The 27854-nt window shown below is 39.3% G+C and overlaps 1 protein-coding gene across 1 annotated transcript in view; it reads left to right on the forward strand.

The window, feature by feature from the left end:
• The window catches only part of Ctl2 (Choline transporter-like 2), a 248674-nt gene that overhangs the window by 148296 nt on the left and 72524 nt on the right, over positions 1-27854 (forward strand). Inside the window, exons 2-3 of the mRNA XM_067137298.2 lie at positions 10434-10726; positions 25994-26171. Of these exons, the coding sequence (XP_066993399.2) occupies positions 10434-10726; positions 25994-26171 (471 nt within the window). The remainder of the gene's footprint in view (positions 1-10433; positions 10727-25993; positions 26172-27854) is intronic.

A 27854-nucleotide genomic window follows, 5' to 3' on the forward strand; every position in this document is an offset into this window, starting at 1 on the left:
TACGCCCGGCCGCCTTTGCCCCCAGGAATTAACCTAGTACTCATTTTTGGTGTAGGCTGAGTGAACCTCAGGGCCGTATGCACCTCCGGAAGTGGAAATCTCGTTTCTTAAATTTTACGACGTCCTTCCGGGCGAACCGAGCACGCCTTTACCGCCTCGGCCAGGCAGTCCCTTGATATAACACGTACCCGTCATTATTAATTTTGAACAGTGCACACAAATTTATGTTCACTTTGAACAGAACACACATCATCTTGAAGATGACTTGGTGAGCACTAATGGACCGAGACATTTATTAGCTCTGGATCTGGAGCTTGTTGCACTGGTGATTCTGCAACCTCGTCTTCTGTTCCTTCGTCGATGTTTGGTTGATTTATTGTAACGTTGATTTGGTCTCTCGTTGATCTTCGTGGTATTCTGGCACAGAAGTTATCTGTTTCTTCGACGTTGGAGGCTAGATTTCAGACACTTGGTCAATGTGACGAGACGCCATTTAATTGATGACAGCTCCCAATTACTATCGACGTTTGTTATTGGCGCAGTAGCGTGCCTGTTCGCTTTCTCCCGTGCTTAACTGATTTGACAAACAGGATGAAACATTGGATGGTTGAAATTTACTGTGCTTCAATGCATCAGGCTGGATATGAATAGGTCGCTTTAATTAGCATAGTTCTTCAGAGGTTTTCCATTACTCAGGGGCGTTGCCTTGTACCGAAAGAAAATTTCTTGTACCTTTTTATGCATTGGCAAAGGTTCATTAGTTGTTGCTGCTAGTCTCTTTTTGAGTGTCTGGACATTCCTTTCTGCTGAATCGTTCGTGGCAGGACGATCCGAAGCAATGAATGTCTGCTTCTTTACAAAATCGCTGGAACTCTTCGCTCGTAAAATCGTTTCATTGTCTAGAACCGTTACTTCTGGGAAACCGTGACGAGAAAATATATCGTCTAACAAACAATTCTATGGTCGATGATGAAGATGGCGCTGATAGGTATAGTTCAATTTCGGCCCATTTTGATTTTGCATTTGCCGTATGCTAACGAAAAATATAAGGGTGCAGGGGTGCCTTTTGTGGCCTGTAAGCTTGATGGGTCTACAACACGATGCATTATAGCTACAATGATACCATTGTCTCTGGAGAATTCGGGTTCTGTCTCATTATCCTGGAATACCTGTACAGTGTTTGAAAGTTGACGGTCCTTGCGTGTTTATTTTCTAATGGATGCAAACGTGATTTCTGGGGTATAAATCCTGTCGATTGTTTCCTCGCAGAGCAGAACTTCATATCCTTATGTGGGATGCTGTGTTGTCATTTAATGGTGATCTTGATAAGCAGTCGACGTTGGAGTTTACGGAGCCTTTGCTGAAGACAGCCTAATCTGCAAGAAGTGTGGGAAAGGGAACATGCGAGCACCTGGGAGAAATTCCGCAACAAAATCACCCAGAAAGCTCGAGAGCAAATTCCCCTGAAAAAGAATACTAAACACCCTTGGTGGAATTCTGAATGTGAACGTGCCTTGAAGGAATGAAAAGAAGCATTCCAGAAATACAACAGCATGAAGTCACCAGAAAACCAAACATATTTCAATGAAACTAGAAAACGAGTAGCCAAAATCATCAGGCAGGTCAAGAGAAAACACTTGAAGCAACAACTGGACTCGATTGAAGATAAATATCGTAACTACAACGTACGAGATTTCTACAGGGAATTCGGAGGACAAGACCATGGGTATGCTCCTAAAAAACTGGCTTTCAAAAGATCAGATGGAAAACGTGCACTCAGTAATCAGGAAAATTGTCAGGAACTAGCACTTTACTTCGCTGATCTCCTCAACTGTCCAGAGCCCCTCACAAGATTCCCTCAAGAACCCCCAAGGCACACTTTCCCAGAATCTCCACCACCGACAGAGGAAGAAATCCGCGGCCACATCCTCAAACTTAAAAACAATAGGACATCCGGAGAAGATAGCATCATTGCGGAACTTCTGAAAAATCTTGGACCTAACTCCCTCAAGGAACTCACTCAAATCATTACAGATATCCGGCAATCGGAAGAATTACCTCAGGACTGGAAGTGTGCCCTCATCCACCCATTACACAAAAAGTGAGATAAGACTGACGTGAACAATTACAGGGGCAATTCTCTTCTCCAAGTGACATACACAATTCTTTCAGCTTGCCTTTTGAAGAGAACGCAAGAACAACTTGAACAAAGTATTGGCGAATATCAAGCAGGCTTCCGCCCTGGTCGCTCGTGTGCAGAACAAATATTCAACTTGAAAGCAACACTTAAATACAAAGCATTGAGGAACAAACCGGTCATCTGCATTTTTGTTGACTTCAGGAAAGCGTACGAATCGGTTGATCGACAGTCTCTCTTCGTTATTCTTGAGGAACTGGGGGTTGATTCCAAGACCCTCAACCTCATCAAGGCAACACTCACTGACACTATCTCCAAAGTTAAATTCATGGGGGAGATCTCTGAACCATTCCCGATTAAAACTGGCGTCCGACAAGGTGACGGCTTATCTCCGCTTCTTTTCAACCTCGTCCTAGACAAAGTCATCCGCGAGTGGGAGAAGGCATTGAAAGACATGGGATACTGGCGCCCCATACGACTAGGACGAACCAAAGATGGTATTGAGATATCATGCCTCGCTTTTGCAGATGGCTTTGCCATACTGACACATAATGTGGTCACAGCCGTTAAACAAATTGAAACCCTTAGTGAATGTTGTGGAAAGGTTGGCCTACAAATTTCCTTTGAAAAGACCAAGTTCTTCTGCTCAAAACTTGACATCCAAAATTTGAACACGACATATGGGCAAATCAACCGAGTACCACACTTCAAGTACTTGGGAGAAATGCTTGAACCAACGGGAGGCGAGAAGGCTGCCCGAAAATTCGCTTACAAAAATTTCGGAAAGCCTACGGTAGGGTTCACAGCATATACAATAAAAAGTGCTTGTCCTGCCATGCAAAGATCAGACAATATAATACACAGCAGCAGACATCCGCAAAAGACGTCTGAAATTTTTTGGGCACGGTCGCAGACTGCCGGCAAGTAGACTGACACACAAGATTCTGACCTACATAGAACATCTAAAAAATATTCCATAGGTACTGGAAGTGAAGAAGGATCTGGAAAAAGCCCAGATGAACTCAACTGACACCGCGGACAGAAACCTCTACAGGAAAAAAAAAAAAAAAAAAAAAAAAAAAAAAAAAAAAAAAAAAAAGGATGGAAAGTGCAACCAGAGAACGACGTGAAAAAGAAGACTGGAGCAAAGTGGACAGAAGAATGAAAAAGGATCCACGGAAAGAAGATGAGAGCTGTTTGGCAACTCAGAAAACAGAATCGTTAGAGCTTTGCGTGATCCATTGGGTCCATACGCACATAATAATAATAATAATAATAATAATAATAATAATAATAATAATAATAATAGTCCGCCTATTAGCTGCCACCCCCGGAGGTCCGGGTTCGATTCCCAGCTCTGCCACGAAATTTGAAAAGTGGTACGAGGGCTGGAACGGGGTCCACTCAGCCTCGGGAGGTCAACTTAGTAGAGGTGGGTTCGATTCCCACCTCAGCCATCCTGGAAGTGGTTTTCCGTGGTTTCCCACTTCTCCAGGCAAATGCCGGGATGGTACCTAAGTTAAAGCCACGGCCGCTTCCTTCCCTCTTCCTTGCCTGTCCCATCCAATCTTCCCATCCCTCCATAAGGCCCCTGTTCAGCATAGCAGGCGAGGCCACCTGGGCGAGGTACTGGTCATTCTCCCCAGTTGTATCCCTGACCCAAAGTCTGAATCTCCAGGACACTGCCCTTGAGGCGGTAGAGGTGGGATCCCTCGCTGAGTCCCAGGGAAAAACCGACCCTGTAGGGTAAACAGATTACGAACGAATAATAATAATAATAATAATAATAATAATAATAATAATAATAATAATAATAATAATAATAATAATAATAATAATCTACAGCCTCAGCTACCATGTGCAGATATTTTTAATTTGACGCCATCAGGTTGTCTCTGCTCGTCAATTTCGACGTTCCGTTTTACTCTAGGCCTACAGACAGAGTAAACCGAAACTCTCTTGGGCGTCTGTGGCTGAGATTTACTGAATTTTATCGGGTAAACACCAAATACGTCATCAGAGATCTTTTACATGCCGACATCGTACGACATGAAGTGTCGAATGGAATTTTTTTCCGCCCTTCAAAAATCCGACTACCTCTGCTGGGTTTGAACCCGCTATCTTGGAATCCGGAGGCCGACACTCTACCACTGATCCACAGAGGCAGCTACAGCCGTGTAGTCGAAGCCTGATAAGAAAGCTGTGTACCATTGTAAACGTGCCGATATCATTCGAGGTAGTTTCGCATATGTATTGATAATTCTTGATAATGGTTGATTGTCCGTGACAAGCTGAACATGGTTTTTTTGTTTTATTTGTTTTTTTTTTGCAAGTTGCTTTACGTCGCTCCGACGACGGAAAGGAAAGGGCTAGGAGTGGAAAGGAAGCACCCGTGGCCTTAATTAAGGTACAGCCCCGGCATTTGCTTGGTGTGAAAATGAGAAACCACGGAAAACCATCTTCAGGGCTGCCGACAGTGGGGTTCGAACCCACTATCCCCCGAAAACTGGATACTGGCCGCACTTAAAACGACTGTAGCTATAGAGCTCGGTAGCTGAACATGTTGCTCACATAAGTACTGGAAGAAACGGTCGATGCAAAACACTTGCTAACGCTTCTCTGTCAAGTCAAGCTGAGAGTAATTCTGTTCTGCTTGAGTTAATGAACGAGATGCGCTTGCAATTATAGTCGTTCCTGGCCATCGATGAGGTGTGATAAAATAGCGGCAACACCGGTTGGGCTTGCATCACATGCAAGTTGAACAGGCAGTTCTGGATTAAATGGATTAAATGGCATGAGTACTCTATCGCTTACGATTTCCTGTTTCACCTGCCCTGCTCCATTAGCGCCCTGGCGTTTGGTCATCGGGGTCCCGGGTTCGATTCCAGGCAGGGTCGGGAATTTTAACCCTCATTGGTTAATTCCGTTGGTACGGCGGCTGGGTGTAGGCCTATGTGCCGTCTTCATAATTTAATCCCCATATCGACGCGTAGGTCGCCTAAGCGAGTCAAATCAAAAGACGTGCAACTCGGACACTTCCGGCACTAAAGCCATTTTTCATTTTTCAGCTACTTGAAAGTTTCTTCACATTCAGTTGTCCACTTACATATTGGGGTCTATATTGGCCTTTGTAGATGACATAGCAGTAAATCATCATCATCATCTGTTTACCCTTCAGGTTCGGTTTTTCCCTCGGACTTAGCGAGGGATCCCACCTCTACCGCCTCAAGGGCAGTATCCTGGAGCTTCAGACTCTTGGTCGGGGGATACAACTGGGGAGTATGACCAGTACCTCGCCCAGACGGCCTCACCTGCTATGCTGGACAGGGGCCTTGTGGAGGCATGGGAAGATTGGAAGGGATAGGCAAGGAAGATGGAAGGAAGCGGCCGTGGCCTTAAGTTAGGTACCATCCCGGCATTCGCCTGGAGGAGAAGTGGGAAACCACGGAAAACCACTTCCAGGATGGCTGAGGTGGGAATCGAACCCACCTCTACTCAGTTGACCTCCCGAGGCTGAGTGAACCCCGTTCCAGCCCTACCACTTTTCAAATTTCGTGGCAGAGCCGGGAATCGAACCCGGGCCTCCGTGGGGGGGGGGGGGGTGACAGCTAATCACGCTAACCACTACACCACAGAGGCGGACCATAGCAGTAAATTTGGTATAAAACGGGAGCAGGTTACCATTCCGAGAAATGCCTTTACTTCACTTGATGATTTTGGCCTTGGAATTTCAATGACAGCTTTTGACATATTGAATTCAATAACATATTCCATAAATTCAATATGTTCATAAATGAACATTTGGCGATTCGAGTGTAAATCGAATGGTCGTAACTGATTGTGTTGTTGTTGTTGTTGTTGTTGTTGTTGTTATATCTGAAGCCATCTCTTTACAGTTTCGACTCAGTCAGCCAACTGTTCGACTTTTCAGTCTGCCGAAACTAATTTTGAATAAATGCATTTATAAACTACCTGAAAAAAGAAAACATATAGTAACAGAATTTATGTCCGCCTCTATGGTGTAGTGGTTAGTGTGATAAGCTGCCACCCCCGGTAGAGGTGGGATCCCTCGCTGAGTCCGAGGGAAAACCAACCCTGCCACGAAATTTGAAAAGTGGTACGAGGGCTGGAACGGGGTCAGCTCAGCTTCGGGAGGTCAGCTGAGTAGAGGTAGGTTCGATTCTCTCCTCAGCCATCCTGGAAGTGGTTTTCCGTGGTTTCCCCACTTCTCCTCCAGGCAAATGCTGGGATGGGATGGTACCTAACTTAAGGCCAAGGCCGCTTCCTTCCCTCTTCCTTGTCTATCCCTTCCAATCTCCCCATCCCCCCGCAAGGCCCATGTTCAACATAGCAGGTGAGGCCGCCTGGGCGAGGTACTGGTCATCCTCCCCAGTTGTATCCCCCAACCCAGAGTCTGAAGCTCCAGGATACTGCCCTTGAGGCGGTAGAGGTGGGATCCCTCGCTGAGTCCGAGCGAAAAACCAACCCTGGAGGGTAAGCAAATTAAGAAAGAAATAACAGAATTATACCAGAAAATTATTATGGATGATTACAGGAAATTAAAATCGTTGACAGATGTAAATAGGCTATATAGGAGAAATAATAACATATAACCACAATGAGAAGCAGACATGGCATAACCGAATGAATTACAGTACTTGACCTTAATACAAAATCAACATGGCCGACGCATCGGTTGAATGTAAATAAGCCTGTGATACATAAACATAACCTTCTGATTATCGTATTGAATTGCTAAGCTGTCAATAATAACGAACAGAGTACTTTACTTCGGGTAATATACCAATACTATCTACAAGCAGCCTATATTTAGATAAGCAATATGTGGACAATTCGAAATATAAGTATTTTTTATGAACTAGTATGGTCCAGGAAATAGGTAATATAGGATTGCATTCTAAAGTAACAGTCCTGAGGGAATATCTGATGTGTTTCAAAGTGTGTCAGTTTCAAATCAATCAATGATCTGAATTTAGGGCTGTCATCCAAGAGGCAGATTATATATCAAATATTTACCTAGACTTCTGTTAAATGATTTCAAAGAAGTTGGTAATTTATCAAACTGGTATAGATATAGGGCTAGTAGGGGGCACCCTTGGTAAATTATTCCAGACCGTTTCTTCTTCCTTTAACTGAATGCGTGTTTTAGAAATACTTTTATTTGAATGACCTTTCTATTACCGTACGCTTTTATATACCTTATAATAGCCTACCTTGTTCAAGAAATGTATTAGAGACATAACCTTGTCACGAATTTCAGTTCTCTCATAACAGTGATTTTGATAATGATTCAACAAACTGTAATACTACATCTGTTACGCTTTAGCGGCTTTAGGTAATCAATAGGAGAATCGATTTGAAGTTCTCTGGTGCCATATGCATTTTCGTATAAATCACTTTAACACCCAGATCGCTGGCAACGTAAATACGTAATGTAAGTGACAGTATAGCACTTGATATCTTGTCCTCTAATTTAACAAAGAGAATATAATCTTCATTAAAAAAAGATATATATAGCTTTTTCACTTTTTATAACGTGACTTTTAAAAACCTCAAAAGGCATAGTAATTGAGAAATGTACTAGGATAGGCACCAACACAGAGTTTTGGCCTTATCCGAAAAAAAAAGCTCATCAAGTACATAGATAACATCCTTTCTATTAACAAATTTATCCTCGCATGTTTTAATGCACCTTAATAAATTATTTGTAACTAAGAAATCATCACGATGCATTAAGTATATTTGCAGCTTCAGTAAGATCCTGAAGTTTTTCGGTGGGTTAGGACACTCTAAAATGGCCACTTCCACCATATCTTATGCATGCTCAATTGTGTTCATGTCTGGCAACCATGCAGGCCAATCCATTCGAGTGATGTTGTGTCTTTGGAAATACCGCAACACAGCCCCATGACAGAGAGGTCTTGCATTATCATCTACAATGATTGCCGAATACAGAATTGACAGAATAATACTGAATACATTTGTACCATATTGAGGCATGAACTGTTTTAGTTTGCATGTTTAATTTTGTTTAACTTAAGGCATAATGTTAACTGAAGTTGATGAATCACAATTATAAACTTCTTGCAGGTCAGACACTACAGCTTTGGTTCTGCAAAGTAAACTGAACTAAACTGCAGTCTTCTGTATATTCAAAAAAGTCTAGTTGGTCATCTGGGGTCAGAAATAACAAAATTCTATCTCTCACTATTTGCTAAGTAGACAAATGCTGTTGATCGCTCAAAGCCAGTAAAATATTTTCATTATGCAGTTCTGGGAAGGTTAAGACATGCAAGGCCTGTTGGGAAACCCTCAGTCCCGAGGTTAGTTCCAGATGTTAAGTGCTGATAAAAGTCACCAGGCTTTCCAGCTTTTGTAAGTAGCATAATTTTCTGGGGAATGATATTCTCTAATGAGGATAGTTAATCACCATGAAGGAAGTCTGTTGTGCAATAATCAACACCTGTCAAGGGCTGCATTTTGACAATGAACAGTGCACTTAGTTAAATACAAAAACATTAAATCATGAAATTTTAAAGTACTTCAGCTTCTGAAGTAAGAAAATGAGAATGACCTAAACCATACAAAAATGCCAAGAATGAAAAAAGAAACCACTTTTCCCTTTGCAAAAATGAAATGATCATAAATATGTCTCCCGTTCATGGCCATGCATCAACGGCTGCTAATTTCAGATGGCAACTAGGTTGCTAGGTAACATTGACTGACCATACATCCATACCTTACATCATTCCCTGCACGGTTGCTATGGTTACGGTGGTGGTGGTGATTATTGTTTTATGAGGAAGTACAACTAGGCAACCATCCTCTATATAACACTAATCAGAGGGAAAAATGGAAGGGATCCGACACTGCGAAAAATGAAGATATCGGCCAAAGGAAGACAAGGGCCACGAAGGGCGTGAAAATTAAAGACTCCCTAGCCCTCGCAAACCTAATAGCGTCGGGGTCGGAAAAGAACAAGAGTTGACCAAGGGAGGTCGGATAGGATAGATGAAGGTGAGGAGCCTGGCACAAGGAAGTGGAAACATTGGCAGGACTCAGCTGAGGGCCCCGTGGTCGCCAACCCACGCTCCAAAGTTCAGAACCCCTGGGGCCCCTATTAGTCGCCTCTTACGACAGGCAGGGGATACCGTGGGTGTTATTCTACTGCCCCCACCCACAGGGGGTGCTATGGTTACACTTCCATCACACGTTTTGTCGCGTCACGTTGCACAAATTTTCGGATGATCCCAGCCATAAGACATATTTATGTCAAAAAGGCCCTCTAATATCACTATAAGTTAATCATTTCCCTTAAATTCTTACAAAGGGTGTAAATACTAAAGGAGCAATGTTTCTGGCTTACCGGTAAAAAGATGAAATTTCATCAAAATTCAAGTCTTAGTCATTAGAGTTGAACTTGAACTTTGTAATGTGTTAAACAGCTAACATTTGGCTTGCATGACTGACCAAACATTCTCCTACAGTGGGTATATAGTATGCATTTTTTGTCAAAAGGTAATGCAAGAACACAATGACTTTCTTTCTTTTCTTTTTTTGATAAAGAAATCCCTCACATAGGGATGTTTAAAGTTGGGAAATATGGTAAATTAGAATCCCAGTTGCTGTATGTGTGTAATATTAATAAGAGTACTAATATTTATAATATTCTGTAAAGATTCAAAATAAAGTCCTGCCATGGTTCCACTTACTTGTGCTACGCACCACCACAACCACCTTAGCTATGGCTGCTGCATCTTGGCAGCCTGCCCACCAGTTTCAACATTCTGATTATGCTACTATCTAGCAATGAAATGTAATTTTACTGGAAAAATGCTATGAGTTAAATTAATTTTGTTGGGTGACACTGACTATGCCACCAGAGAAAGATCTTTAACATGTCAACTACAATGACATGGTGTAGTCTACCAGGATTTTTGACCCTCGTACAAAATTTAATCACCTCAGCCAGAACCAAACCCTCGGACTAATCCACTGAGGCAAGTGCTTGTGATAGGTGTCTACTTCTTAACCATCTCTCTGGTCCATCCTTCCTTGGACAATTCTTTTCTAAGTACAGTGGCATTACTTTTGTGAGGTTAAGAAGTCCTTCATGTTTCTTTCCATGTTTTTTCCTCCTTCAGTCAGAGTACAGAAAAGTTAATTTTCTGGTTATTTTACCTTTTAAAACAACAATCACCACCAATACTTTCTAATTAGTTACTGATTTCATGATCATAGATGATAATCTATTCATAAATTGTTTTGTTCACAGGTAAACCCTTTAAATATGATCCTACATTCAATGGTCCTCTCCACAAAAGATCTTGTACAGATATCATCTGTCTCCTGATATTTGTGGTCTTCATTGCGGCATGGGTTGCAGTGGGCATTGTAGCCTTCTCCAATGGTAATCCTGCTCGTCTGATTAGCCCCATCGACTATGAAGGGAACCACTGTGGGGTAGATGAAGTAGTTGCAGACAAACCCTACTTGTTCTATTTTGATATCACAAAATGTGTGCGGCCAACTAGTATCAGCAAACCTTTGAGCTGTAATACTCCACAGGTATGTTATTTCTTTCTTTCTTTCTTTCTTTCTTTCTTTCCTTATTTATTTATTTATTTATTTATTCTTTTGGAGTTCTTCTGCAATGAAAGATGTTATTTTATGGTGATGTGAGTTCCTCAGCACTTCACCATAGGGGCAGTGTTTCTTTCTCCCTTGACATATCTGCGACAGAGGTTACCGTCCTAGGTTCTGCCTAGAATAGTCTATACAGCAGAAACATTTGATGTCATTTTGATTGCATCTCACCTTTCACTGCATGAGAGTCCTTGATGATGACGAATTAAGTTGTTGGCAGAGGGATATTCCTTATAAAGATCCACACTGATCGCTTCCTGGGGTAAAGAGTACCACACTTCCAGTTCCTGATTCCTCAGTTCTTGGTGGATTTTTATTGGATTAGGGAGACTGCTTTCTATACTCTAGAAACTATTCACGTCAGTAATGGTAAGACCCTGTAAACAGTGTGTAGTTTCACTTGTCAGATCACATTTTATTGAAATATAGATGTTTCTGGCTCTGCAAAGAATGTTACTTGTGCTCTCATATTTTAGATCAAAGCACAGCGTGCTATCAGATGTGTCTGTGGATAGATGTGGAACATTTTTCGGGGAGCTTTTGATGGTTTTATTGGCCACCTGCAGAAAATTAAGTCAAACTTGCCGTTTTTCCACAGTCTGAAAGGTGTAAACAAGAGCAGGACAAATTGAAAATTAAAACAGTAAATTTCTGATCTGATTTGAATAATGGTGTGGCTGTTAGCTTTTCTAGCTTGTCATCCAGATCTTTTAAAGATGATGTACAATCAAAAGTGAGTGTACCATTAAAGGAGACACCAAGATACTTTAGTTCATCTCATTCTTTAATGCCGTTTACTTCAAACTCATCATGAATGTGGAGCACCTTGTCAACTACCTTCCCTTTCTTGAGACAAATACCAGTACATTTACTTGAATTAATCTGTACATTTATTTCTTGAAATGGTCTAATGGCTATATATGTTAGCTCATTAGCTGCCTCTGTGCTTTTACCAATAATAACTGTGACATCAGCAAATCCCATTAAGCCCAGAGGGGACTATTCTGGAGAAAGTGGTTTCCTGTATTCCTGAGGAAGGTTCTTTTCAGTTAGTTGATCAAAAATGAAATCAGTGGCTAGATTGTATAGCACTGGAGATAGTGGAGATCCTTGCATTAACTGTCTCTTCAGTTTAACCTGTTTGGTTTTCCCCATGGATGTTTCAATCTATGTGGTGTTATCCAACTGTAGGTTAATGATAAGGTCTTTCAGCTTAAATTGAATAGACTTTGTGTTCAGAGTATGTTTGAGATACTGGGGTCCAATATTATTGAAGGCTCTTGTTATATCAAGAAATACAACGGTGTCGTCTTGCTTTTCAGTTTTTGGTGACCTAAGATGTTCTTGAAGGACAGATGAGTTTATGATGCATCCAGGTTGATCATTAAAGCTATTCTGAAATTTATGAAGGAGCACAAATGCTGATCTAGTACTCCTTCAATTATTCTTCTGATAATAGACCATATAGCCACCCTGAGCGACACCATAGAAAACAAGACGATGATATAATAATAGGTTTCCAGTTCAGCAGACATTTAACATCACCTCTTTTATGTATCAACACTGTTCTGGCCCATTTCAAATACTGGAGTATTACGCTGGTCGAATGCATCCTTGAAGCGATGATTGGTATGATTTTACACAGTGTGTTATCCCTGATGATTCTTACTAAAACATGATCAGGGCCAGGAGCGCCTGATGATTCTTACTAAAACACAATCAGGGCCAGGAGTGGTATCTACTGCAATTCGCTGTGTAGCTATGGCAATTTCCCCTTTATAAATTTTAGGGTTATATGTCTGTACATAATTAATTTTAGGGTGGTATTCTGGTCTTATGTATGGATTCTTTCGAAAATATGTCAGAATAAGTATAAAATATTTCTGAAATCTTGCAAGTTTCAGATGTCGATCCTAATTACCATATATACAGCCTTTCTCATTTGATTGTAGAACTGGAATTCAGTAAGCTTGTAGTCGTACTTGCTTTTCCTCTGTTGGCGTTCCCTCTTGGGTGCATGTTGAGGAATTGAAGACTTGCTGTATGTTTTACCTTGGTTTTCCAGTCATGGTTTCTCCTTGCTTCACAGTAATTCATTACAGGGTGTTTTGGACCTGGCAAGAGATGAATGCTGGTGTTAAAAAATTCTGAAAAGTCATTTACGAGGGCATCGAATTCCACATCATTTATTTCTGTAAACTGAGTGAATTTGTCCGTCGATTCTCATAACTCGGAGTGAAAATGTATTTTTTCTTGAGGAATGTTGTCAATTTCAGAAAGTTGTGGTTGTACAAACAGATGGAGATTTATGATGACTGACAGTAGCTGAAAGAGTAGTTCGGTATATTTGTAGACGAGAGGGACTTTCATGGATGTTTACACCTCTTTTTCCATGATAATATCCACCACAATGCAGACATTATAATTTTGTGTACCGTACTGTATCTGAATTGTGATCATAGGGCATGTCACTACAGTGTATCATTGTTCATTCTTAAGCTACAAAGGTTGTGATTGACCTGTTACACTTTAGAATATTATCAGTACATATTTTCCCACACTTTAATTCTGAGAAGCTTTGATAAGAAAGTTGGGAATCACACTTGTTATTTCAGGATTACTCATAACCTAAGATACTAATATTACATAAAGCTACTCGAATTATGAATAATGACTGGTATGTTATTAAAAAGAAACCCATTGAAACACTTGGAGTACGTTACATAGTAAACTGGCTGATGGGGCAAAGAACTCATAATTAATAATAAGGGCTTATACTACATAACACATCGATGAAGTTTCCCTTGGCGACCAGCGTAATCAGGTTTAATGGTCAGATTTTCACAGATTCCAGACAAGAAACCATTTAAACAACACAATGTGGTTTTTAAACAAATTATATACTTGTATAAACATAAATTTCAGATAAATAATGGGAGCATGTAATGATTTTCATGTGATCAACATTGAGCTTACAGTATATTGTACAGTGCCTTTTATGTAGACTCAGCTGACATGTTTTATTAGACAAAATTAAATAATAATATTCTATTAATGTGATAAAGTGCTGGAAAGAAAATATTATCCCATTGGGATCCTTTTCTCCTTTTATATTTGTCCTGTGTTCCTAGTGTTTTACCACCTGTATTTCTCTTTGTCTTATATTTCTTCCCTTTTCCTTTATTTATCTGGCTTCTTTGTTATCCTACACTTCCCACATCAAGACTGAAGTTCTGTCAAGATGGCTACTCACTGTGTGTTGATGGCCACCATCCTCATGAAGCTGGAAGCAGATATCGGTGGTGTTTTCCTAAAAGGGCATTATCAATAAAATTTCAACTTTTGAGGTGAATAAAATGGTTTTAAAAATCAGCTTTTGATATTTCAACTTTATATACATCACTGTTTGCAGACATTTTCTGGAAGTCCATTCATATTAACTTTACAAGGATAAATTACATGACACATCAGTAATATCCTGATAAGTGTGAGTTTTTGTTGATACTACTCATTTTCCTAGGTTACCTTTTCTGTGTGGCATCTCTACCAGTTGACAGTTGTTGATGCCGGGCTGAATGGTTCAGACGGTTGAGGCGCTGGCCTTCTGACCCAACTTGGCAGGTTCGATCCTGGCTCAGTCTGGTGGTATTTGAACGTGCTCAAATACGTCAGCCTCATGTCAGTAGATTTATTGACACATAAAAGAACTCATGCGGGACTAAATTCTTGTACCTCGGCGTCTCCAAAAACTGTAAAATTAGTTAGTGGTATTGTACCCGCTCAAAGCCTGAGTCCCAACCAGCATTTATCTCAGGGAGTGTTACGGTCCGAATCCATCGCAACTAATACTCAATAAAATTTTTTTTTTTTGAGATATAAGATCTCAAACTAAATGTAAGGGTGCCATCCAATCAGTACTACAGGGTTGAATGGGACACTCTAATCTTTAACTTTAAGGCTCATCATAAAAACACACAAATTATATATATTCAGATCAAAGGGAAATTATGAAGGCCCCATCCTAGGGATGGGGACGGATATTTAAACGGTCACCAAGGGTTTACTATTCTACAAGAACAAGAACCTGGAACTGTTTCCTTGCAAATGCTAAAGGAGCATTTTATTTAAGTAAACAAAATAATTTTTACACACAACAAAATCTGTTGACCCTTGATTTGCCAGTAATTTGGCAAATTATTCCTGAAAAATGATTACATAATATTTATCACTTTTGACCACCCTTCCATTTGGGTGGTAGAACCGTTGATATCTGAAGGTATCAGATTTACCTTCGTTAACACCATGACCATATTTGATCATGGACCAATTACCTGGTGGCTAAGTAGGCGCGATCACATGGACCATATTATCGCCTCCACTTTGATTGAGATGAGACCAACCCGGGAAACTACAAACTCTCCCCGGGTTCCTAACCAAGATATGCTAATCGTTAGTTGAAGGAATACGACAAAGGAACTCTAACCTAATGGTCCAGATGTAGGGATTTGCCTTCATTTTACACATATTAACTTATTATTTACAACCAATTGACATTATTACGTTAATTCGCCAGCTGACTTCCCTAGTATCATCCATCATCAGCATCCGAAATAATAAGAAAAATAAATATTTAAAAAATATTTTATTAAATATTATTATTATTATTATTATTATTATTATTATTATTATTATTATTATTATTATTATTATTATTATTATTATTATTATTTGTGGAGATGATGATTATCGTAACCCGTAATCATCCTCGGAATAATATTTCAACTTTTCGCGATTTTTATTTTCATCTGAAATAAATAAAAGTAGCTTCTTTGATTATTCTTCTTCTCCTTCTTCAAATATTCTCATCATTATTATTATTATTATTATTATTATTATTATTATTATTATTATTATTATTATTATTATTATTATTAGTTAAAAATCTCACATTTTTCATTTCAAGTCCCAACATCATTATTATGTCCAAAATATTAAAAAAAAGTAAATTCTTCTTCAAAAAAAGTAGTTTTTTATATATTTATTATTATTATTATTATTATTAATTTAAAAAAATTAATTTCGCCTGTTACACGGTAGTCCACTCTTAGTATGTTTAACGCATAACCCCTTTTAAATTCCGATTTATTTTGGCACTAATCAATCCAGATATGATTTACTTGGAATATTATTATTATTATTATTATTATTATTATTATTATTATTATTATTATTATTAATATTCTTATGCTCTCGAGAATCTTTATTTTTATTCCCCATCTTTATAATTTAGTCACATACGTTCTCTCCCAAACAGAAATCACCAAGATCCGAATTCACATCGGTCGGGACATAATAGTGTTCGAACCCGCAACCTTATTTTCGTACTGTCGTTAATTCATGGAGACCATATGCTCCTAAGACAATTCTCAAATCCCATAACACCTCGCAGTTGGGCAAATACCTCCAATCTCTGCAAGTGTTAAATTATTCCTTCCTTTTCCATTTTGAAGTCCATTTGTCCATTGGAACTCTTCAAAACATTTTCACTAATTAACCCTCGGTGTGTGGACTCTATTCTGCCACTCAATACGCCGGTATAGAAATACAACCTCTATGGAGGCCTTAAGATCCATCTATTTCTTCATCAACATCAGTACAATTCACTTTCATTTCGGGCCGGATTTCTGTCCCACAAAACTCCAAATCTCCACCTTTGGCTCAAATCACTCTGGGCCTCAAACATAGCGTGACCATATTATAAAAGTGCCTATCTCGTTTCTACCAAATTTATTTATGATTATTAGGGAGTCCAAAAACGTTAAATCAACAATTAGTGTTAAAATCGGATTCAATGCCCAACTTAAATATTCATGACACATGCGTTCTCCACATTTAAATTACTTTAATTTGCAATCATTCTATCCAACTAGGCCCGTGCCTTTATTCTCAAAGATTATTATTAAACACGCCTTTACACATTACCAAATTTTAATGTACTACTTCGACACTTGTACAGATTATTATTATTTTCTCCACTGGCGAACTTCGCGATATTTACAAACAAATCAATGGACTTCATTCCGTCCCACAACAATTTAAATCACTTGGCAATCCTACCTCTGGATTATCTTAACAACATGCCTTAATATCTATAAAAGTTCCGATAACGGAAAAACACTTTGGAAGCACTTCTAAATGAATATTAACATTATCTTTACGTGAAACGTGGTCCATATCATATCAAACAACTCAAGCACTTGAATGAACAACTCAACCCTACTATACTCTATTTAATAATCAAAATTATGATGAGTGCTCGATCTAATCATGTACATATTCATTTGTCCCTTTGTCTATCTATCTTTGAATTTATACGAGCCGGAAACGGCTCGTTTCACAATCAAGTTACCATGATAAAATAATATGATTTCCTCCCCCTAACGATAGCAATCTACAAATATTTTAAAAGGTTACTCATCTCTGCCATTGTAGTCTGCTAAAACCGGACGAGAAGCACAGGCCCCGTCCAGTCTTTAGCCCTGCATTCCACTGGTATTCATGCCAGCTTGAAGAATTAATCCTTGACCCTTTTCAACTTTACACATTTTGAATAAAAACAAATAAATTAACTGTTGCACTCTGGAATAATTTCCACCCTAAATTCTGCTCCCAAATTTTACACTCTCGGCCTTGTATCTAGCCCACTTAATGTAGATATACATTCTTCATTCCTTTCCCGGACACTAGGAACATGGGATAGCTCGGGATTCCCTTTACAACGGCCCGTGCGCGCACTTGAATTTCCGGTCTCACGTTCGTGTAGCTGACCAGGTATCAGTTTAGAATCGACTGTTTACTAGGTGACACAAACACTCGTGACCGTTCTCATGTAACGCACTTCCTAATCTGTTGGTAGAATCTCACACTCCGTAAGTTATGCTTTACTGAGTCCTGTTTATTTGAAACACTTCATACTAGTATACTGCTCAAGACTGTAATATGAGCTACATCACGTCATGAATCACTGTACTATGTAACAATATAATACTTCGAACCCTACTCCACGAGTAAGTACACACACGCACCTCTGGCGTAATCACGGCTCGAACAAAATATTAGAAGTTGTCACGCACCCCTGGCGTGGTGACCGCTCGAACGCTTTGTCAAAAGTAGTTGCGCACCCCGGGCGTGGTATCCGCCCGAACACTTTGTCAGAAGTAGTTGTCAGTCCTTGTCCACGACCTCATATTTATACTTGTATCCCCTCTCTTTCGAGTTCATCGGAGTTCATCTTGGGACGCGCAGTCCAGATATCTTCATACGACACTTTGCGGTTTGGCCCGTGGCTTTAATATATGATCCAATGATGTAATTATGTTCTCAAAGGCTCTATATCAATTCTCAACTATTATCGTTCGCTGGTAATGGATATATTCGCGAATTTAGCTGCCGTATCCCGGGCGCTCTTTTGTGGCTTCCTTTGCCTTCAGCCAATCAACGAATAGCGTCCATGAATTCTCAGAATTACACCATGCAATCTCCCGCAATTATTAACTTTTTATAAGTTTTATGATATAATAAGGCTCCTAAATTCCACTTTATTCTGAATTGATAATTCACTTCCTTCTATCAGTTTAATCCACGGAGTTAGCCTCGCTAGTGCTTCTTACAATACGAAGTTGTCGCCTTGCTTTGGTCAAGTGAATTTTTCCATTGGTCCACCTAAACCACGTGACCGGGAAGGCTCATATTTTTTTCTTCCAGTGCCAACCCCGCGTTCAACTCCCGCTAGTTACATGGAGATACCCCGCCATCATTTCTCAGAAATTTGCACCCGGCTCTCTGCGCTCTTGTCACTACCTATTCTGCTCGGGGCTATGAAAACCTTCCGCAACTAGTCAACAACTTGTGCCTTTCTCTTTCCCCCTCGTCACGATTTCTGAGAATTCTAATTCTGCTGTTCATTGTTTTTGTTAATCTCAATGGAGACAACAGTCTGTGGTATGGTGAAACCTGCCATCTCGGCCTGGCCTGCCCTTACTGTATGTACAGTAAGATCTTCTTGCTTCTGAAAATGAAATATATATTCCTCCATAACTAATTATAATTGCATGACGCTTATCACACCCCCACCAGGGCGCAGTATGTAAAGCAAATAATATTATTGACAATGGTTGGTAATGCTGTTTTTCCAGGTTGAGTTTTTGAGAGGTAAATGATAAAGTAAAACCGATTCTTTTTCTTTTTCTAGCACTTTGTCCCACACTTGTGGGGTCGCAAGTGTTTCACATGTGAATTTGGCCCTGTTTTACTGCCGGGTGCCCTTCCTGACGCCAACCCTTTGGAGGGAGGTAATCATATTGCATGTTCCTGTAGTGGTTGGTAGTGTGGTGTGTTGTCTGAATATGAAGAGGGAAGTGTTGGAACAAACACCCAGTCCTCAAGCCAAAAGAATTAATCAGACACGATTAAAATCTCCGACCTGGCCGTGAATCGAACACGGGACCCTCTGAACCGAAGGCCTCAATACTGACCATTCAGCCAATGAGTCGAACATAAAGTAAAACCGATTAATTGGATTTATTATGTAAAATACATTGCAATGAAACAAATAATCTTCACTCAGGTGACTATTTTTAAAAAGCAATGAATTCCTTAGGTCATAATAGACAGTCTCGTGAGCTAGTTCTAACAAGAAGATTGAAAAATGAAGACAAAGTAGCACTAAAATTTTAAATATTAAATATTAAATTAGGGGCAGAAGATCTTCTTAGGTCGACACCCCAAATAAACAGCATTTTTTATTTAAAAATATTAAATCTAAATATATAAAATTGGATGTTGGTATGTTTGAAGCTAATAGACTCAAAAACTACTGGAGCAATTTCACTGAAATTTTCACAAGTTAGTTCTTATTACATCTGAGAGGGACTATAAAGTGGTTTGAATGAAATCTAATTGGTAGTTCGGCACTAAATGGTGAAAAATAAAATAGGGGAAGATAAGCAAACCGCAAGACAAGTCCGATCAGCAGGTTGCCTACCCAACAGTATGTGGAGATTATGATGTGTTCCTTAAAACTTATTTCTGCTTTTATCTTCTATATCTATATATATAAAATTGGATGTTGGTATGTTTGAAGCTAATAGATTCAAAAACTACTGCACCGATTTCGCGGAAATTTTCACAGTTTGTTCTTATTACATCTGAGAGGGATTATGAAGTGGTTTGAACTAAATCTGATTGGTAGTTCAGCACTAAGGGGTGAAAAATAAAATAGGGGAAGATAAGCAGACCACGAGACAAGTCCGATCAGTGGGTTGCCTGTCCAACAGTATGTGAAGATTATGATGTGTTCCTTAAAACTTATTTCTACTTTTATCTTCTATATAATTATATAAAAATGAAACGTTCAAGTTCTGTCCCCATGGCGCAGGGGGTGAGAAGGTGAGAAAATGTTGCAAATTACAGAGATTACGGGTGAATGTGTGTATGTTCCAGCATAGCTCTCAACCAAATTTGATACTCATATAACTTACTATCTGGAAAAATTACTGTAGGGGCAAGAAACCCCTAGCACCCCTAAACTTAAAAATCCGAAAATGATGATATTAGTGATAAATTCATAGTCTTTGGGGTAGCTGAGATGAACTGCGACACTCTGAATGCCGTTTAAGTCAAAGTTCGTTCCCAATCGGTACGGTAAACATATTATGACTTATTGTTTGGGAAAGAAAACTGTAGGGTAGGACATACGGGCGGGATCATACAACTGAAGATGTTACAGATGTTAAAATTGGTATTTGGAATCTTCTTTAAAAATAAACACATTTTTCATTTTCGGAAAATCCAGTTTAATAGGAGTGAACGGCATGGACAAAGGGGGTGAGTTTTTTAAAAGACTATGTATATCTACAGTATTTCTCAGAAAGGTTACATTCTACATGTGAAAATTGGTACTTGGAATGTCCTGTGAAAGTAAAGAAACACAGGTAATTTGTTTTCGGAAAATCCACTTAAGGGGAACTGAAAAAGGGGTTGGATTTTTAAAATGAGCATATCGGTAGCACATATCAACACTTAATATGTTACAGACATGTAAATTTGTATTTTTAATCTTTTAAAAATAAAGAACCACATATTTTTTGTTTCTGGAAAAAAGAAAACCACCTAAGAGAGGGGTTAAAAAGGACTGAAAAGGGAGTGGAATTCTCTCAAAAATTGAAGATTTTACAGACGTGAAAATTGGTATTTGTAGTCTCCTTTAGAAATAAAGAAACACAATTCTTTTGTTTTAGGAAAATCTACTGATTACTTTTTACAAGGATACTTGCATCTCAAAAACTGAAGATGTTATAAACGTGAAAATTAGTATTTGGAATCTCCTTTAAAAATAAAGAAATATGTATTTTTTTTGTTCTCTTAAAATCTACTTACTGTAGGTGGATTGGGGGTGGGGGTAGGGCTGATAAAGGGGTTGAATTAATTTTGTGGGAATAATAATATCTCAGAAACTGAAGATGTTACTGACGTGGAAATAGGTATTTCGAATCTCCTTTAAAAATTAGCATTTTTTTTTCGACTTGAGAGAAGACTATTTCTCACGTCTACAGTTCTAAGTCGCATCTTAGAACCAAAAAGGCAATAGAACAAACGTGGTTTACAAAGATTTTCTGGGGTAAATGAAACTCAATTCTTCGGTGAGTTTTTATTCTTTAGGGATTTTCAGATAATGTCTTAGTACAGTACCGAGGAACGATTACTTTTATTAGATGACGAAATTCACGCGTGCAAAGCCACGGGTAACTGCTAGTTTATAATAATTGTGCAGGTTATATTGTACAAGTTCTTACAATGCTCATTCATCACTATCTTCGTCATCAATCTTGGGTAAAATGTCTTTGATTGTTGACTTACTTGGCAGCACCAGTTACTCTGAACAACATCTCTGTGGTATAATTCCTTTCACACATAATCTTTTCAGATCCCTTGTAAATAAAAGATACACATGGTTATGAGGGTATTTAGGGACTGTAGTAAAGATGTAAAGGAGAGGGCAATTAGGTCTCTGGTAGGACTGCAATTAGAGTGTGGTCCTAGCGTATTGGACTCACGAGAATGGGAGAATATGAGAATAGGAAAAGATTCAAAGGAAAGCAGCACAATATGTTCTTGGTGATTTCCGACAAAAGAGTAGTGTTACAGAAATGTTACAAACTTTGGGCGGGGAAGACCTGAGAGCTGCTCAACTGAGTGGCATGCTTTGAGCTGTCATTGGAAAGATGCCTTGGAATGACATTAGTGGATAAATAAGCTTGAATGGAACTTTTAAAATGTAGGAAAGATCATATTATGAAGAAAAAGTTGGAATTCAAGAGGACAAATTGGGGAGTAAGGAATTGGAATAATGTATCAAGGTGAGTTGGCCGTGCGGTTAGGGGCACGCGGCTGTGAGCTTGCATCCAGGAGATAGTGGGTTCGAATTCCACTGTCGGCAGCCCTGAAGGTGGTTTTCCGTGGTCTCCCATTTTCACACCAGGCAAATGCTGGGATTGTACCTTAATTAAGGCCACGGCCGCTTCCTTCCAAGTCCTAGGCCTTTCCTATCCCATCGTTGCCATAAGACCTATCTGTGTCGGTGCAACGTGAAGCAAGTAGCAATTTATCGAGGGAAATATTCTTAAATTTTTTTAAGTTCTTTGGAAATATTTAAGAAAAGACTAGGTAAACAATTGATAGGGTATCTGGCACCTGGGTGACAGTCCTATATGCAGATCATTGATGACTGATTGATATTTCTGTTGTTCTGTCTTTTCACACTAATCTGCCATTGTGTTCATCCTTTTATGTGTTTCTTTCTTGTTCCTATCTGTCTCTACTCAATTTAGGCAACAGAACATGAGGCAATACTTATAAAGGTTACAAAGATCGTGATTAAACACATCAGTATCCACTTTGTTTAAGAATCTTGTAATTATTTCAGTTTGGTCATGGGATTACAATTTAGAAGACAGGATATGATTACTTCATTTTATGTGCTCTTCTGACCATGCAAGTGTATTTTCTTTCAGGAGTTGTGAATAGCAAAACTCCAGTAAGCAGTCTGCAGCATAAATAAGATTATAGCAAGTGGTAAAAGATGCAAAGAACTCGTAGGAGAGTGATGTATTCATTACGAATGGTAGGAGTCCATCAACCCACCCCTAGAAAATAACCTAATATCGTAAATTGTGCGAATCGAGTGGAGTGGTCGTGCGTGTTAACACATTACAACTATGGAGCCAAGCATTGCATTTGAGAGACATATGGGTTCAAACCCAACTGGCAACTGTCCTGAGAATGGTTGTCTGTCATTTCCCATTTTCACTTTCAGGCAAATGTGGGGAAAGTTCCAATACATAGCCTCCTGACGTATTAGACCAATGGGTTTTGTTTCTAGCCAGACCATTCAAGAGTGCTGATACCTTCCACCACCTTATCCAGTTTTCATTCACCATCATTCATTTAATCTTTATTAGCTCCTAAGCTGAGGTTGGCATTAGGAAGGGAATCCAGCTATAAAAAAACATGCCAAATAAATTCATGTCACCTCATCCCTGACCCCATATCAAGAAGCAGGACTAAGGAAAAGACAAACAACACGTATGATGTGTGACATTTTACATACTTCTTGAGGCAAGTCCCACTGCTGTTGGCTGAAATTAACAGAATATGGCACCACTCCCGTAATTCAAGGCAGATCAATTTCAATATCAACTGCTGAACAGTAACAACTTCCAAACTGTGTCCTTGCTTAGGCCAATAGTCTGACATGAAACAGTGCCCCCGCAGTAGGAGTGCATGCCTTTGAGAGACTTAATGCCAGGCATCCCTGACATATATTTGTCTCTAGCCAGGACATGTGCATTCAAGAAAGAGTGCTTCTGTACCTGAGAACAGGTCACAGAAAGTAACTAAGCTGATAACAACAAAAAATAAATGATCATATTGCACCTAGCAAAGTAGCCTGCTGACTGCATGCTGGAGTTCTACCAATCTGAACAATTCACTAAGGAGAGTTGTGAAAGAACAGCTGAGGAATGCAGATGCAGGGACTACTCGTGTGACTGGGGATTCAGGAGTATCAGGGAAGAGTTAGAGTGTTTGAGGGACATAATTAGGCTTTTAATGGAGGAAAGGAATGAACGTAGGTCTCATAAGTAGACAAGAGGGAGGGGAAGGAAGAGGAGTTGTGGAAGACAGGTGAACTAATGTTTTATAAAGGGAAGAAAATTGAGGGTTAATGGGTCTAGTCAGTGGGAGAGTTCAGGAGAGGTATCGGTGAGGAGTCACTATGAGTCACTGCTGGTAGAACTGGAGCAGGAAGGTGAGGAACAGGGAAGTGTTACAGAGGAGGGGAGAGATAAGAGAAAAGGGAAAGGTAGGAAAGAGAAACATTAGAGTAGAGGATAGAAAGAGAGAGGTAGAACACATTTATAAGAGGGAGAAAAAAGGAGGAGGAAGTAGGTTCTCCAGCAATCAGGGGAGATGAAGGATACCAGATGGGGAGGGGATCTAATGAGGTGGAAGGGGTTCTGGTCACGTGGGGACTCCATTGTTAGGCATGTGAAGAAAGTGTGTGGAGGAAAGGGGACCAGGTTAGAGTGTTATTGAGGAAAGTAGAAGGGAAGGAGGAGGGTAAGAAGGGGGTCGTAATTTTTCACGTTAGCACCAACAACATAAGAATAGTTACCACCATAGTTGAGGATGTGTGGGATCTGGTAAATGCTCTGTAATTCTTCTTTCTGCTTCCGCCAGTAACGCATGTGTGTTGGTGCTACCTACAGAAAATTCAAGAGATGCAGCACAATTGCCGTTATTTTTGGCAAATTCTATTACAGGCAGTTTCAATTGTGTGTGTAACTACTGTTATTTTCTTTCCCAACACGTCACTAACAAACACTTCGCCCAACAATTGACATGTAAGAAAACTGTTGAAAGTGATTACTGAACGTGTGCGAGTCACGGTTGATAACGAGGGCGAGTTATGGCTAGCGGTCACAGGTGTGTTCTGGCCCCAGGCGCTGGAAGGTTGAGTAATCAGTCACTTCTTCCTCTCCTAGCACGGGAAACGTGAACTGGAATTTCCAAACTAGTTCCCGATCCGTACATTGGCATGAATCACAAAGACGAGATGAGTCCATGATTCGCAACTAGTGGAAACCATAAATAAAGTAAGGAGGAGACATATGCGATTATTTAATTTTTTTTTCAAATGTTCATTCTGAAAATCAGGGAAAATTACATGAGTAAATACGGTAAGTTATAGGATTGTGAGTGACTGCAAAAAAGAATTCTACAGAGCTCGAGATGGACAGCAGACAAAGGTGTGGTGGTAAATGGGGTGTAAAGTCAGGTTGTAAGTTTCACCAAATTTCGAAGTCCTCTTAGTTTTAATTACTGTGTTGATGGAGTAAAAGTACCTCATGGGGGATTTCTGAAAGTACCTAGGTGTTAAAATAAGGAAATATCTTCATTAGGATGATCACATTAATGAGGCTGTAAATAAAGGTTATAGATTTCTTTATATTGTTATGAAGGTATTATGGGGTTGTAGGCTAATAAGGACATTGTAAAAGAAAAAGAAAACTGGACTGGAAAACAATTACTGAAGAGGAGTGGTAGAAGGAGAGGCAACGGAGGAGAAATGCTGTCAATATCCCTACCGGGCAGCAGTTGGACAAGGGGAAATGGAAATGATGAAAATGATCATGAGTAAGGATGCAGAGGAGGTATGAGTATCTGGTCGAAGGTACCTTTTGACTGGTTTCTTCTTCTTGTCCAAATAACACTCAACCAGAAGTAAATAGATTTATTTTATTTTAATTTTTGTTTCCATTTAATTTGTCCAGAGAGGATGATTACCTAGTTGAACTTCCTCTTAAAACAAAAAAAAAAAACCACCACCACCACCACCACCACCACCACCACCACCACCACCACCACCACCACCACCACCACCACCACCACCACCACCACCACCACCACCACCAGTTCCTGTTTCAATTTCTGGCAAGCTCTAGCTCATTCCTGCTTTCTACATTCATTAGGAGAGTAGACATTGACACTAATTGTGCAGGCCATTTTGACAGATCTTGTTTTGGTGGGGAAAGTGTAATCTCTAACCTCATACCTCACTCTCATTTGCAGGTATGTGTTGCAAAGTGTCCAGATAAGGTGTTCATTGCAGAATTGGAAATAAAAAATCACGGTATATCTGAGTTTGCTGATGACCTCATCTGTAAATACTCTGTCGATAAAGATAAACTTACCAGTATTACTCATCTGAAGCAAGAGTGTGCTCCGTGGTATATACCAAGTACCAAGGGTGAGTATTATTCATTATAACTGGAAATAGAAAGGCAATATAAGTTTTTTATTTTTTCTCTTTCAGCATGCATAAGAACACAAATATTGATTATTTTTCAGTAGTATTATTGATGATCAAAAAAAATAGGAAAGCATTCCATTCCAGCAGTGAGATCTACAGTAAGATCACTTTATTTTAGAGATGGGTTGATAAAATTTTTCTGACATTCTATAACTTACCAGTATATATTTTAAGTTTCAATACTCGCATTCTTTTCATTAAATAAAATAAAAAATTTATAATTTTATTATTTTGAGGGTATCAGACAAAAAAAAGGATCACTTTGTAAAAATGAAATTGTAATTGTTAAACACCAATATTATTAGAGGGAACTGTTCCATTAATGACATTAATTCTTACACTAAGGTGGTTTATAATGTGCAATCTGCAGTTTTATAGAAGAATATGATGTTTAGAAATCATAAATAAACTCACAAAGCCACTTTCCACCCCTAAGTGCTAGGCACTCAATTTTATTACATCGACTAGCAATAAAATCTTTTAAGTTGTACGATACTGAGATGGAAGATATTAATGGATTATCAGTGTGTGAACATTTTTCTTCAATTTCACTTTCATATTTCCATTTGGGGGTGGCTCCATCATGGTATGGGCCGGTATCAGCTTTGAGGCCCAGACAAAACTTCCTTTCATCGATTGAGGTGCACTGAATGCACACCGTTACATCATAGAGGTGTGAGCAGAGCATGAATTCCCTATGCTACCTTAGTTGGTGAAACTATCATCCTGATGCATAATAATACATGCCCCCAAGACGCTTGCTGCATGACGGAATATCTATGCGGCATCAGGATAAGAACCCTTGACCAGCCAGCTCTCAGTCCAGACCTCAGTCTTATAGAACACCTGTGGGATATGCTTGGCCGAAATGTCTGGCATTGCAGCTTTGACGCCCTCAAAGAAATGCGGACAGTACTACTGGAAGAGTGTAAGAGAGGTAACTTAAAGGTCCACAGCATATGCCACCCGAGGTCGCGCATTGAACTGCAAACTTCTTAAGGACCTTGGTTCATAACATGGTCTCCACCTTACATGTTATGTTACAACATTAAGCATTAAACCACATGCAACAGCACAGCCGTGATTTAACACTGACTTCAAAGCTCTCAGAGGAACATCTTATGCAAATTGAATGTTGTACTTCTGGTTGAAAATAGTCACTATACTTCTAGTCAAAAAATGATATCATAATAAAATGAAAATTGTGATTCAAAAGTCGAACCCTAGACTACCAAGTTCAGCTTGGACTTAAAAGACAAATTAAGTTTTATGTGTTACAAACTGTGATTGTTAAGTTCTTAACTCGTGATTTTATAATCAAATTGCTATTTTAATTCACTTGCCATTTCATGTGCTGTATAGTATAGAAGTATAGTGAATATTTTCATTGAATAAAGAGTTTGTTCCGATAATGACTGTCAAGTTCTGAACTTGTGATTGAAAAATTAATTTACTGTTTCATTATATTCTGCATTTAATCATATTTAAGCATAATGTTATAATGCAGTATTTTGTGTACTGTATATGTATGTATATATGAGTCCATACCTGTTCTCATATTTTGGCTGAAGATGATGCACAACAGTGTTGAAACTAGTCCCAAGTAAAATGTTGTAACTT

Source organism: Anabrus simplex, chromosome 1, assembly GCF_040414725.1.
Source record: "Anabrus simplex isolate iqAnaSimp1 chromosome 1, ASM4041472v1, whole genome shotgun sequence".
Taxonomy (NCBI): domain Eukaryota; kingdom Metazoa; phylum Arthropoda; class Insecta; order Orthoptera; family Tettigoniidae; genus Anabrus; species Anabrus simplex.